Below are 15,207 nucleotides of genomic sequence, written 5' to 3' on the forward strand. Positions count from 1 at the left end.
CAACACTGTGGTCCCAGCATGCCTGTCTCAACTCGCCCAAACTCCCACACACACTGATGGTGAAACATCTCAAATTGCATCCACTACTCACTTCCTTACAGCTCTGTCATTACGAAACCTGCCATTAGTCTTTACACACTGCTGCAACCACCCAGCAGGCAGGCACCAGCCTACTGTATGCACAATCACTCAGTGTTTGATCAGCAGCAAACAAACAGTCATCCACTCAACAGGGAGCTGTAACAGGACAAACAACACACACACACACACACACACACACACACGCAGACAGTGTTTGGGCTGGAACAGCCGGGAGCCATCGACTGACCTATTACACACCAGCAGCTGTCACTCTGGCTGCAAACCTGCTTTTGAAAGTGATAATGTGCGAATGTGCATCGATATTCTCCGTTAACATGCTGACTTACTAGATGTGACCAAGTCATGACTGCAGACTGCGAGGATTGAATCAATACGAAGCAATGTTCGATAAAGAGCAACCAATACAAGCGGAGGGGGGAGGTGTGTAAAACTTATATAAACATGATGATTTTTAAATCATTTAAACATCAAAAGTTCAAACTGGGAAAGCTCATTTTGACTGAGGCAGGAGCATCTTTGGACTGTGTTGCGTTACCTCAAAGAGTCTTTGGGAACTGGGCAGAATCATTACAGCATTTTTGAAAGAATAATATTTTCCCATTCTTGCATCATATTATATTTTTGCTGTTCAGTTGCCTTTGCTCCGTTTTGTCTTTTTAATTTCATAATGTGCCGGATGCAGACTGGTATGGACTGCAGGCACGCCGGGTTAGCCTACGTAGGCTAACGGTTCACGTGCACAGAGCGCTTTAGCATCATCTTGCTGAAATAAGCAAGACAAAAGGAGGCCACCTGAACGGGGCAGATGTGTATCATTGAGGAAACAACCAGGCCTTCACAGATGTTGGTGCTGGTGACACATGGAGGAGGATGCAAAGTTGACGAGTGTGGTCTTGCCCTCCACGCACAATCCTGTTGCTGACCCACACCTACCGACTCTGGGCCAACATAGATGTGTTTGCTGGGTTACTGTCGTAATACAAATGGAGGTTAAGAGACACAAAAGACACTTTGGAGACACTAGGTGTTGGAAAAAACATCAAATTTTATTTTGAAATGACCGGTCTTGTGCCCATTCTGTTTTATTTCAATTTCGCATGATTTTTTTTTCCTGTTCCAATGTTAAAAAAAAACAAAACAAAAAAAAAACAAAAAACAAAACAAAACAAATGATCAAGTAAAACTTTCCAGAGAAAATAAAATTCATCTCAAAAGCAAGAAAAGTACAAAGAAATACAATCCTATTTTATCCTTTTTAGCAGGGGGGGGAAGGGAGGGTTGAACCTAAATAAAAACAGATGCTACAACCGAGACGTGGCTGCTCCTGGGTCGGGACGACGGGCTCAGACCCACATCCCGCCCACATGTAAAAGAAGACAGCCAATCACAGTGTAGTGTCCACAAGCTCCCATGATGACCCTCTCTCCATGGGAGACTAAGGCAGTCAAACACAGTAGGTTACAATATGCATGGATACCTTTCAGTGGTAGATGATGAGATGAGACACCAGAAGAAAAGACCTCCATTTTTCACTATCCTCTGAGGTTGAGGCGAACAGGCGATAGCCGACTGCAACGGATGCTTACAGATCAATATATTAGTCATTCCTTTGTGCCTCTATAGCAAAATACAGGCCAAAGCCACGAACATGGTTGTTTGCCATCTCAGCTGACACGGATAAAGACAAACAGAAACTAGAGGGACAAGAAGGCTCCACAGCTCAGAGGAGGGTCAATTACAGTGAACTCTGAAGCTGTAATCCAAACACAGCTGTCTGGCTGGAGATGAAGAGGCAGTTAAATGTGCACTCAGCAGAAATGCTAAGCTTGCTCAAAACAAGCCGCCAACCATCACCGAGGATACTGTTGGGAAAATGGAGATCTCTTCCACCTGGAGGTACAGTGTATTAAGACTACGAGCATGCTCTGGTATCTAACACATGCCTGCAAGCGAGGGGTGTCTGCTGTGCTCTTATCGGTGAACAGTCTTAATAACATGAGCCGCTCTCAGGGCATCTTTGAAGTGAAGCCCTCCAGTTTTTCCACATTTTCCTCCTTCGCTTTCAGTCGGATGGCGCTGAAGCCGGACGACAGCTGAGACGAGGAGGAGCGCGAGATGATGACGCACAGCACAGTAGATAACCAACCATGAGCTGACTGGGGAGAGGGCAGGGTGTCAGAAAGGAGAGGACACCTGTAAGAGTGCTTATATGCTTGCTTTAAGCACACGTTTGTGGTGGTTAACCTGTATATTCTGTTATGCAGCTGCATTGGTTCCAGCTGTTTATCCTACAAATCGAGGACAGAAGCACCCTGATACAGATGTGGACACATCCAAAGAGGCTTTTCCTCAGTAAGCTGGTTCAGCTTCCTGTGACGGTCTACTTGTCACTAGTGCCCTCTCCATCCTGCCCTGCCCTCTCCCCGAGAGGTAGCAGCCCAGTCCCAACACTCCCCGCCCCCCCATTTAGACAACCCAAGCCCACCCCACCACCCACAGCCGCTCCGCCCTGACCCGACCCTTCCAGTGGCACTTCTTTACTCGGCCTGGGCGTCGTAGTTGGCTCCGCCGGCCTTCTTCAACTCTGTGCGGATGTAGTCCTCATCCAGTTCCCGCGGGTCACTGATCATGAACTCCTTGGCAAAGTTCTGCACAGAGAGAAGAGAAGATCAGAGAAGACCAGCGATACCAGAATGCATCTACATGAGAACACTCAAAGCTAACAGGACTTTACTCGAGCATACTTTATGACCACATGTATACTTCTCTCTGCTCAGTCCAGCAGTTAATCCAAGAGACAACTTTCTTTAAAATCTTCTAAAAACATGAAGCTTCGATTGTGAAATTCTGCTACGATACTGGAGATGTCTAAAATAATTTTGGCGATAGCCCACATCATACATATGACCTGCTGACAATAATGAACACCATATCATCTGCCTAATTACAGGCGTGCATCCCTACGATAAGCAGCCTGTATTTAGATGCGCATTATGAGGATGCTTTCAATAAACTCCTTCACAGTTTAATACAAATTAAAAGGTAAACTGGAAATAGGGGGAAAAATTAAATTACATAATAAGTTAGTGACAAATTGATTGACATTTGCCCCTCCATGAAGATGTACTGAATGCATAAGCGGAGGGAAAGCAGCTGCTGTTAATCAAGTCTGAGACAGCATTTAAAGGAGGTTCTGGGGTGGAGGTGGGTTGCAAAGCAGCTTACAGCAGCTGCAGACAGGCTACCGGTGAGTTATCATCAGCTCCTGTGTAGGTGGGCGAAGCTACGCTTCATTTCTTGCAAGTGTCACCAACAACTTTAATTTAGGCACCGATATTATCTGTATTATTACAGCTAATACAGTCTTCTGCATCCAAAACCCGTCATGCAGCATGTTCCACTGCTGGAGCTCATCAGCACGAGGTAGTCACATGTTCTAGCAAGCCATATTATTTTTGAACCGAGGTGTTATTTCAACACTACTTTGTTGGTTTTAATCCTGTAATTCTTCACCTCCTCCGCAGTAATAACCACAACTGAATCGACTTCCTGTTTGCCAACGAACTGGCTGCTCATCCTGAGCAACCTGCCGCGTTTTATCAGCTCAGCGTGAATTCAAAGCTAAAAATGTTTTGGCCACTCTGACGTTGTTAACACCAACATATAAGCCTCTTTGGTAATTTGGTAATTGGTAAATGCAGCCGCGCTCTTTAAGCTCATGTTGTGCTGTGTTGTTGTGCTGCAGGTGAGTGCAGCATTTCTAGTCCACTGGATTTCTTTGTTTTTTTTTGTCACCATTGTCACGTTGAAACGGCCGTTTCTTAAGAACTCATGAATGCACGGATAGCTTTAACTACATTACTCTGATACTACAGAAATCTGATGGCAAGAGCTGAATTTCTTCTGTGGTTTATAAAAGTTTATGCAGACTTCATTTATTTTTGCATATCCCTTACAGACCGTATCCTGTAACCTCATCGTTTGTCTTTGTTGTGTGTCATTTTCCTGATTTTACTGTCATCACTTGGTTTTCAACATCATTTCATTTGCATGGACTGACTGTCATCCTGCTCTGGTGGGAGGTTTCCCCACAGAAGTGATCTTTAACCCCAATGACACAAGCCGAATAAAGGTTACATTGAAAAACAGTCAGAGACTAGAGATGGACCGATCCGATATTACGTATCGGTGCGATACTGACTTAAATTACTGGATCGGATATCGGAGAGAAATAAAAAAATGTAATCCGATCCGAAGTATCACAAAATGACCTCACAAAACGCGCTACTTGCCGTAACCCAGCTCGGCGCATCGGGGCAGTATGTGTCACGTAATAGAGCGGCTGTTGTCTGCGACACCTGTGTGGTCTGTTGAAGCATTTGGAGCCTCGCTACATGCTTCCTAACCGCAGCATTTCATCTCGGCGAAAACTATCCCAGAGAAGTAAAGCAAGTGTGTAAGTTCATCCCTGAATGTTTGCAGAGTATTTCCATGTTAAGCTTAACAACTGATATATTGAGCCACAGCTGGACTGGCCATCGGAGTTCCATACTGAGGTGAAAAGGAAGCAATTTGTCCCGTACTTCAGCTAGAATTAAAAAATAGACAAAGCTGGAGTTATTCTGTCTTTGCTGCGCAGTTGCATCTACTTCTCTCATTCACTCCCCCTCCCTCTCCCGTTATTACTTCAAACATGAAACTGATCAATGATCAACTGATCGGTTTTTCTGCCGCAAATCCGTCTTTCTTTTTTTGTTTATCGCCCACTTTGCGCTAGAAAGAGGAGACCAGCGGATAAACAACAGCAGCACGTTTAAAAGTGATCAGCTGTTGTTAGAATGTATTTAATATTAATTTCTAGTATCAGCTGATGTTTGCTGGAGCCACAGCTGTAAAGCTGCTGGTCATGATGTCTGTTTGGATATGTGGTGAGAGGGAAACATGAAGATGAAACCAGGAGATGTCCTTACTGAATCATTAGAGCAGGTGATGGAGAAACAGGTTTACCTTTTAGGTGACATGAATGAGTTGAAGGGAAGTTATGAACTGTTTCTGAGAGACAAATAACACCAGGATCCTTTTCTAAGTAGCTGACAGCTGGTAACTGTGCAGGGGCGGGTCTAGCAAAGTGTTGTCGGGGGCCAGGTTGGGCATTAACAGGGAGAGGAGGGCACAAAGAAATACTTTTCTTTGTTATGTCATTTAACAACTTTGAATAAATAATTATCTGAATCTTACAACAAAAGTGGTCATCTGATTAAATGTATAGAAATCCATTATTGTAGATAGTAACTAATAAGTCTAATATACACCCAGGTAAGCTATAGTACTTTTTCCTTTGGTACCATCTGTGCAGTCTGCAATTCTGTTGAAGAAAGATGTTGAATCTATTTAAATATTGTAGAAAAATAATTGATTTCTGTGCATTTGTTTTACACATGCATTAAATTAAAGTTGATTACATCGATTAAGGGCGGGGGGTGGTTCCCTAATATTTTTGCTGGGAGTTGGCAACCCTATTAGTGAGGTAGGTAAGTACTCTTTAAAATACCAGAATAGGGAGGATGGTGTAGGTTTAAATTTATTAGAGTGATCAGTGTTGCTGAACTATGAAATGTTTTGGGTGCAGTGTATTTTTTGCATACAGGTATAACAGAATAGCTTCAGTCTCCTGTTTTTTTAAAACTTGAGTATGAACTTATACAAAATGCAGCAAGATATTTACAAAAAACAGTTTTATTGATTACAAAATGCGCTGTATCGGATTCATATCGATAGCGGCAGATATCCAAATTTATGATATCGGAATCGGACATTAAAAAGTGATATCGTGCCGTCTCTATCAGAAACCAAACCTCCACATGTACCGTTAATTATGTCCAAAGGTCACTTGCTAGGCTTCACCACCGCTAACTCGAGCTAAATGCAAGAACTTTATTAGTCTGATACTAATTAAATGGTCATTAGCGGGCATCCAAGGTTTTCACGTTGCAGCCGTATGTCATGTTTGATAGTCTCACCTAACAACAGTGTTAATTTTGTTGACCAATAATTCATCATAGGACCCAACAGGGCACACTTTCTTCTGACACAGCTAAATAAATCTTATGCATGAGGACAAAAACTATAATGACAAGTACTGACACTTTGTCAATGATTCAAATATAAATCAAAGCTAATTAAGTTAATTAGCTTAAGTAAGTTAGCACCCATCTTCCCCGTTTCTCCTGACAACACAACAAAATGTCAACACATGGGAGGAAGAGATGTGTGGACAAGCAAAATAAGACAATCTGTAAACTGTGACCTTTGTAAACTCTCACCGTACATAATAAACTTTTACACCTTTTTTTTTTGAGCTGAATCAACTTTAGACTTGGACGACTGCAGTCTCATGCCATTTAGACCAGCGGTCTCCAACCTTTTTTGCGCCACGGACCGATTTATGCCCGACAATATTTTCACGGACCGGCCTTTAAGGTGTTGCGGATAAATACAACAAAATAAAACTAGTACCGGTACCGAAAAAAAAGAAGATTTATTCATAACACACGTGAAAAGACCCAGGAAAACAGAGTTAACGATAAAAACGATAACAAAATAACGCTGAAAACCGATAAAAACCCTGAAAACCAGACATTTCACACCTGAGCCTCAACTCTCGCGGCCCGGTACCAAACGACTCACGGACCGGTACCGGTCCCAGGCCCGGGGGTTGGGGGCCGCTGATTTAGTCAACTGAAGCAAAGAGACTTCAGTTGTCTACATTATGACTGAAACTAAAATCTAAATATCTGTCAAAACGGACACTGGCTGATAAACTGTGGGGCGCTGACCGATGGGTGACCTCAGAGTGCCTGTGTCCACCTTTAAATATGGCCTCAGAAATACAAAGAGTCCATAACACATTTATCCTTCCGTTGTTTTTGTTCTGAATCCAGTGTCGTGCGAATGCAAAGCCACCAGTTTCCCCAAAGGAACCATTACTTTAATTGCTACTTTCTCCAGTCACTGACCTGCACAATGTCTTTGACCAGCGTCTTGTCCGTGCTGATCTTTGCACGCTGCAGCCCGCTGATGCTTTCCCCGATCCAGGTGATGAGGGTGAACTTGGCTCGTTTGCTCATGGCATCTCCCGTCGTGATCCGGAGGAAGCCAAACAGACGAGCGTCGTCTGAGGGAAGACGGGAATGCACGAGTCAAGACAGATTAAAGCCGAACACATCGACTAACCAATCAGTGAGGAAGAAAGGATGGCACCAGATGGAGTTATAAAAAACACTATCAAAGAAATACAACACATTAAGCATTAATTGTCTTTAGATTTTGGGCTGTTGTCATGCGGACATAACTTATTGCTATTTTCATATTTGCAAACACATCGCTGGATATTTATTTATGCAACCCAATGCTATCCACTAAGTTTTATTAGTCTATTCAGAACTGGCCACCATCGATCAGTTAAAACTGTAACTGTAGAGTTTGTGCTTTGATCACCAGTTTTACATTTTAAGTGTTGCTGTGCAGAGTTGTGTGCTTTTGTCCCAGTGGCACAGTCCCAGCACTCCAAACCAGAGGGACGCTTTGTGAGAGCGCGTCTGTGCAGCCGGGGAGTATTCAGGTCAGTAGACTAGATGAGTAAAATCGTTTGTGAGCCCTGCGGTTGTGTCGCAAACCTCCCAGTGACCCCGCCCGTCACTGTCACGGTGGTCCACTGCAATCTGAGAATAACGCCCGAATACAAACAAGTGCGCCGACATGAACGAACAAACATTTCTGCTGCTTCTTTTGACCGACTCGCGCCGCCTCGGGATCCTGGGTTTCCACTCAGATGCAGCTTTCCACCAAATCTTAAGAAAATCATGAATGTGCTCTTCATCTGCTAACTCAAAATTCTGAGTAGAGATTAAGGAACAGTCACTTAATTTGAATAGATGGATGAATAATTTCAGCCATGCACCAATTCAGAATTTCTGTACTAAGAATAAAGATCAAGTATAAATGTTGGTGGTTAAAATCTTAACAAAATTGACTGACCTGTTTTTTAAGTCTTCAAGCTTTTTATTCCGTTGTGGTCAGCTCTTTAACTTTATATAGGCAGTGTGTTATCTGTCATATGTACAGATAGATATACAGAGACTAACGTTTTGCTCAAAACCTCCAAATCCTTCCTAATTTCCTTCTTTCCTCAGCTTCTTCATTTGAGGACTTCATTGTTTTCTTTTCCTCAGAGGATATTAAACTGAATACATTTGAACTGTTTGGACTGATGTTTGACATCACCACAAGATGTGCTTAATTACAAGCAGCGTCTTTTATTTCTTTTTGGCATCTGACAGACAAAATGACGAATCAAGAACTTGATAAAATCATGGTCGGTGTCTTTGCCATCCATACATTTACTCTTGAATTCTATTCATAATTCAAAAATGGTCCTTATTCATCTTTTGATGGGCCTTGGTGCTACCCCTCAATTCATTCTGACTAAAACAGTTTAGCTCCTCCCCCTTCTGTTAAGCAAACTTTCTTCTGATTGGCTGCCCCTCCAGAGAATTTTGAAAAGTTGGAGGTTCAGTTTTACCAAACCTTTCAACAACTAACAGTCCAGAAGCCGAAGATGTTCAGTTAAAGTTGGTATATGAAGAAAAGCATTTACATTAGTGACAGTGAAACACATATTTGGCACTGGTACTTGGAAAATAAGTGAAATGGTTAATTCAATCAAAAACCACCTATCAGAGCGTAATCTCTCTTGATAAACAGACACCGTAACTGCATGGAAGCTTAGTGATTTAAATACAAAGTTAAACCTATTTAAACTCTGAAGACACCAACTGAGAATGACTGCTAGGACTCATTGTTACCTACAAAATGATTGCAGACAGCTGATGGACAGAGACCAGTGATATAGCTACATGATCTGTAATTTTCACAGGAACTTCTCTGTCCTGGTTTATAAATCACAAGCATCTGAAGACTTCTACAAATATCGTTTTTGGAGATGCTTCCTTTGCTTTTTGGCAGAAGGTGGTCTTCTCTGTTCTTACCACAAAAAATAGCAAAACCTAAATATGGAGAAGACTAGTGTTTTTCCTTTGCAAATCTGCATGCTGTAGACCAGAGGTGGGGAACTCCGGGCCTCGAGGGCCGGTGTCCTGCAGGTTTTAGATCTCACCCTGGGTCAACACACCTGAATCAAATGATTAGTTCGTTACCAGGCCTCTGGAGAAGGTCAGGACAAATTGAAGAGGTAATAAAGCCATTTAAACCAGCTGTGATGGATCAAGGACACATCTAAAAGCTGCAGGACACCAGCCCTCGAGGCCTGGAGTTCCCCACCCCTGTTGTAGCTGTGGGACCCACATCTACATGTTGTAGGCGTGTGCAGTCAAAAGGGGACAGCATCGAAAAAAAATGTGGAAGAACCACTAATGACGACTAATCTTCTTTGTTCTCCATGCTAGTGGCTAAACTAAAGCATTCAGAAAGTATTAACAACTTGTTAGTAGTGAAACATGTCTTTACGTGCTTAAAGAAAAAGAAAAAAAAAGCCTCTCTTCCTCTTTGTGGGGAACTAAATAGTCCTCGTTTGCTGTTCAAAGCAACTTTTCAAACCAATCAGCACCACAGCATCGTCACCGTCAGCTGACCTGCTGTTTGCTTTTTAGAAATAACTGCACACCAAGCGCGTCTGTGCAGCAACTGCTTTGGTTGAATTCCCACAATGCCTCTCTAAGGCCCAAAGAGCCACAAGCGAACACCAATGCAGAAGCATAAATCCAGCATACCACTCTGCTGGAGCCTTGTTTGGTCTAAGAAGTCAGAAAACGTGGAAAGGACTTATATTTGAATTTTAAGGAAAGTGCAGATGCCTTATCACGCCTGCAGGATGTCAACACATTGTCCAATAAACACACTCCTGCCCACCCTGCCTTCAGGTGCTCCACAGATTACTCATTACCATCTTCCAGATGTTGTTCTCTGTGGGCTGCAGGGCAAAGAGCAGTTTCATTTTGGGAATAACTGCACTGCAAACATACAGACTCAGCTGCAAACCAAATAAAGGCTGAATGAATACCTCTAATGTTCAAAGACTTATGGAAGCATTCGATACACAAATCTCAGATTATGGCACAAATACAGCCAAAATATTTCAGTGTCACATTAAAAGCTCCACCAGGCAGCATTTAGATGCAACACGGCCCTGAAGCATCAACAGCACCGTCCCTCCACCCGGGTCTGAGTGCCGCTGGCTGCAGGGAGGGTTTGGCTCGGGCTCCTCGCCTTTCACTACAAGTTGTTTTAACGTCACCCCTTTCTGTGACGACCGGGCACCGCATCTGTACATGTGCCAGAAAAGTAAAGGTCCCTAATATTTCACAGTGCCTTTGAATTCCACATCCTCAAATTTCACTTTAATTTCATCATTTCCTGTGGGATCAATAAAGTTTTCTGATTCTTTCAACTTCCTGTTATTGCAGCTCTGCCAACTTTCCACTCTCCACCTGTGATCTATTGGTTTGGAAATGTCACCAGTGGAGTGGAGTATCGGATGCCAACAGCTTTATAAAAAAGTCTGTCATCAGGAAAAAGCTAAACTCTATTTTCTATTCGAATGAAAAGTTTAAAATGGGTCATTAAAAGTCCTGACGTACACCTCGGTTCTCTGAAAGAAGTTGGAGAGTAAAAAGCTGCACTGATATATTGGCTGAATGTCAGACATGTTGGCTGATATCAACAAATTCACACGTGGTGCTTATAACGGCCTGTGTGAAGTTATTGTGACAAAGAGCTGAAAGGTCATTCTTCACTTCCTTGTACTGCTGGGATGCACCATTCCTTTATTTAGGATACGGTTATTTTAACCCACGTGCTGGGAAACTGTAACTGCACTTGAATGTGATTATGTCCTTTTCCATATTTATTGCTATATTTTGCTACCTTATATATAAAAGAATGATTTCCAGTGAAGGACATAGTTTAGGGTTAACACTGGTGCCTGATCAGTATTCTGTATCGACCCAAAGCCACAGTACAGACATGTGAATCCAATCCAAGTGGAAAAGGTTGTTTATGTGCATTCTGATGTATTCAATCAACTATTTGGAAAAACACAACATTAAGCGATTTTATCTTAGGTTTATTAAGTTGTGATGTCCTGACGAGGAAGCATTTCAGCAGGAAATTCAGTGGCTTTGGTTTGAAGATGTAAACTGGCTTATTTTAAGTCTCTGCTGCGTTAAAGTCTTCACAGTGAAACGTCTTATCTTTACATTGGAGCAGCTGATACAGGCTGTCAGGACAGGACCAGCCACTATAAACAGTCTTATCAGCCACAGAGGACATCCCTCGTGTCAACACCTCACTGCACAAGCAGTCACCTGACTCAGACATGTCTGTGAATCAATCTCTGTCACATCCAAATATTGCTATATGCGATTAATGAACTCTTTGTCATGGCTCTCATCATTGTTTGAGCCACCAGAGAGAAAACCAGTACAGACAAATCCTCACCCGACCTGGCGCTGAACCACACCCTCCCACTTCCTCCGTCTGCCTTTCTCTTCCTGGTTTATCTTTCCTTTAAAGCCATGCTGACTCTGCAGACAAATCTGCACTGAAACTACAACACGATGAGGATGCAGAACAGCGACCTGTCGGCACAGAGGTTGTTCTGCATTAAGTGCCTTCATTTCAGCAGTTGTCGGGCGACACCCTGCCTTCCCGAGCACACCCACCCGTCCCCTCTGAAAGCAACCAAAGCCGTCTCCTGTGGACGGTGTCAGGTGGATCAGGCAAGGAGTGGTGTTACCAGCATGTCGACTGTGTCCAAATTTGGTGTTTTTAATCTACGCTAACAGCGAGGCCTGAGGGCGGTGAGGTCAAGGCAGCTGGATTCCTCCTAATGAGCTCACACCACCTTTTATAATTAGCACTTTAAGCTATTTGTACACAACTGATTAAAAAGATCAGACCTCAGGTTTGGAAATTGCTAAAAACGTACAGATGTGCATCTTCGTTTATTTCCAGAAGAAACGTGGCAGCATGTGGGGTAGGGCATCAAAGGGCCATCACAGAGAGAAAGCAGCATTCATACCCACATCCACACTCACCAGTTAACTTCACATTCATGCCTACAGACTGTGGGAGGAAGCTGCAAGCTCGTGCTTAGCGACAGATTTGAACCCACAGCCTTCTCGTAAAGAGGCGACACCGCTGCACCGCCGTGACACAGGTGGAAATATATAAATAAATAGAATTCTTTATTTTAGTTTTAAAACAGCAATCCATAAAAATCCATAGACGGATCAAAGGTCCAGAAAACTACAGGGAAATTCTGATTCGTCCCCTGGGGGCTATGAATGTCTGCACTAGACCTTTTTCCGAGTTGAGTCAGCAGGTCTTCAAATATTTTAGGGCTATGTAAAAGTGTTGGCTAGCTGGAGGTGTTACAGTAAAATCTGGACATTAAACCCAGTAAAATGTATCCTCTGAACTATGTTTTATGGGAATGCATCCAATATTTAAACAATTTATGCCTGGGCACAGATCACCCTGTGCTTATAATTCATCCTGAGGGGAACCTGACAAGTCTGAACCATATTTCATGGAAGTTCACCTAACAAGCTGGTTAGGATTCATCTTCTGAAAACAAGAACCACCTGAATTTAACTGCACAGTAACGCACAGAAAGATGAAAAGTCGATACATCTCTGAATCATCCATCGTCTGGTGGTTATATGGGCATTCATTTTGGCTTACAGGTGATTGTTTTTAAAATATACATTTGGACGACTTAAAAAGTGAAAGTCTCCTTTACAACATGGTGAAGAGTTTACTCAATAATATATACCTCTAAATAAATAAGTCATTGATTGCAGTTACATTTTCTTAGAAGAAACTAGGATTAAAAAGTCTTAAACTACATTAAAAAATGAGGAACCAGATCTTGGTGAAACAATACCCCAGCATGCAGCATCTTCTTTTTTCACTTCCTGCTGCAGTATAAGTTTAAGATCAATATTCTACAAGAGTTGATCTGAACTCACTAAACTCAAGTCTGCGGCAGCTCCTCCCACGCACGCACGCACGCACGCACGCAGAGGGGTTTTTTCTGCAGGTTACAACTTCACTGCTAAATAAGGCAAACGAGCCCACAGAGGGAGATGTGTGTGTCATCACTGAACAGGAACTAATAGCGAACGCAGCAGCTGAGCGGTTACATGTAAAGCACTGTTGTAAAGGAGTGATTTCAACATAGGAATGTGAGCTCTAGACATCAGGAAGTAGAGAGACACAGGAGGCCCTGAAGCTTTAAAGAGCTTGCATTAGCAGTTGCCACACCCATCATCTGAGCAGATGCTTCGCTCTCTCTAAAGGGGAACCGGAGTGAGATGGGTTTTTTGAAATCTATACATAAAAGGTTTGCGCACTGGAAGTCATTACACCACAGCGGCCGATGGGTGCTTTGGAGGCTCTCTTGTTAGAGGCAGGTGAAATATTAATGAACATCAGCTCGTTGAAGGAGTAAAACTAAAAGTTAACATATTTCCATTGTAGTTTGCACCAATAGACAAATGTAGGCCGCCCTGTAGTAAAAAAAACTTGAGATATTGTGAACCAGATTATGCAACACAATGAATACACAGCTAAGTCCTCTGACAGCCTCGTCACAGGCTCAAGGCTCATTGGGTGATGGAGCACAGAGTCTTAAAAGATTAGTGTCCCGCCAAGTCAAGCTGCCTGATATATAGGCTGTTTTACAGAATCTACAGCAGCCAGCTACACAGCCACAGCCCTGCGTTTAAAACTGATCCAGTCTTACCTGTGCACAGCATCTTGAAGTCCTCATAGTCAGTCCCTTGTCCTCCAGGCACGATGATGTTGTTCTCATATTTAAACACAGCCCTGGAAGGAGCACAGTGGGTTAATTACTGTTGGATCACATGAGTTTGCATAATGCGCGCGCGCGCGCACACACACACACACACACACACACCATTGCAGAAAAATGCCTGAGACGCCCATGCAAGGTGGCAGCTGTGTGTCAGCCATCTGCAAGTGTCACCACTATAACATTTTCCCCATTGAATACAGGACAAAGGAAATTACTTCTGCCCCGCCGGGCCTGATAACAGTGCGCCGTGTGACCGCTGAACAGTCAGAATACAGATCAGCCACATCCGAGGGACAGGACAGCGAACGCTGCGTGTATTTTGGCCAGTTTTTCTAAAGAAACAGTCCGCAATGTGCCGTTCTGGCGCGTTTTCGCAATGAGCAGGCGTAACTGCATAGGAACATAGGGTAATTTAAAGTTCTGGTGCAGAAATGCACAAGTAAACGCCACCAAACATACAGCTGATTACATTTTATTGGCCTTTATTAGTTAGTGTGCTATTCGGCATGTATCCGCTTATTCAAACGACGCTTATTTAAACACAATTTCAACTTTTTCAAAAGCAAGTCCGTCTCTTCATGTTGCGCTCTTCCTCATTGAAAAGACGGAACAGTGGGCGGTAACAGACAGAGAGAAATAAATTTTTAACTAACAACACATCAAATAAATACTCTATTTGGTGTTTTAATGGTAGCCGAAGTGGATAACTGCTAGAATACCACCAGACAGATGCAGGGTTATGCACGCGTGTCATTCATTTTCGGTAATTTTAGCGTTAATATAAAACAGTCACAATCTTCAATGGAGTATGGGTTAGTAACCGTGCCCGCACTCACCAATTGATGTCAGTGTTATCGTCCCTCACTTGGTTGTAAGCCTCTCTGCAAGCCTCTTTATCGATCTGGGTTGCCATTTTTCGGATTGAGAAGTGTTAGGCAGGCAAAATGAGCGTTGAATGGGTCCGAACCAGGGAGGGCCAGCTACACGGTACTAAAGCGGCTAACTTGCACAGTGGATGCTACACATCAGACCTAGAACCGATAGCGTTTCACGGCGGGCTTCAGTCGGAAATCACGACCACTGCACTGGAACAATCAAGCCGGTCAGACTCAGCGGGAAAAGACGGCTGTTCTTCTAGCAGCTCGGTTCATTTCCTGTATGTTACCACTTTATGGGCGTGGGTGATGTTAGTCAATCAGGTTGCCAGC

At 43.2% G+C, this 15,207-nt stretch overlaps 1 protein-coding gene across 1 annotated transcript; it reads right to left on the minus strand.

Moving 5' to 3' along the window:
* Window positions 1–1,127: 1,127 nt before the first annotated feature.
* On the minus strand, window positions 1,128–15,207 carry cotl1 (coactosin-like F-actin binding protein 1). The gene is made up of 4 exons (XM_085414967.1): window positions 14,836–15,207; window positions 13,928–14,010; window positions 7,119–7,276; window positions 1,128–2,750 (listed from the first exon to the last, which is right to left on the minus strand). The coding sequence occupies exons 1-4, from the start codon at window positions 14,910–14,912 to the stop codon at window positions 2,640–2,642; spliced, it is 429 nt and encodes a 142-aa protein (XP_085271093.1). The 5' UTR covers window positions 14,913–15,207; the 3' UTR covers window positions 1,128–2,639.

The sequence above is a fragment of the Rhamphochromis longiceps genome, linkage group LG7 (genome assembly GCF_057381845.1).
Source record: "Rhamphochromis longiceps isolate RC_006_pf linkage group LG7, R_longiceps_female_GT1.1, whole genome shotgun sequence".
Lineage (NCBI taxonomy): Eukaryota > Metazoa > Chordata > Actinopteri > Cichliformes > Cichlidae > Rhamphochromis > Rhamphochromis longiceps.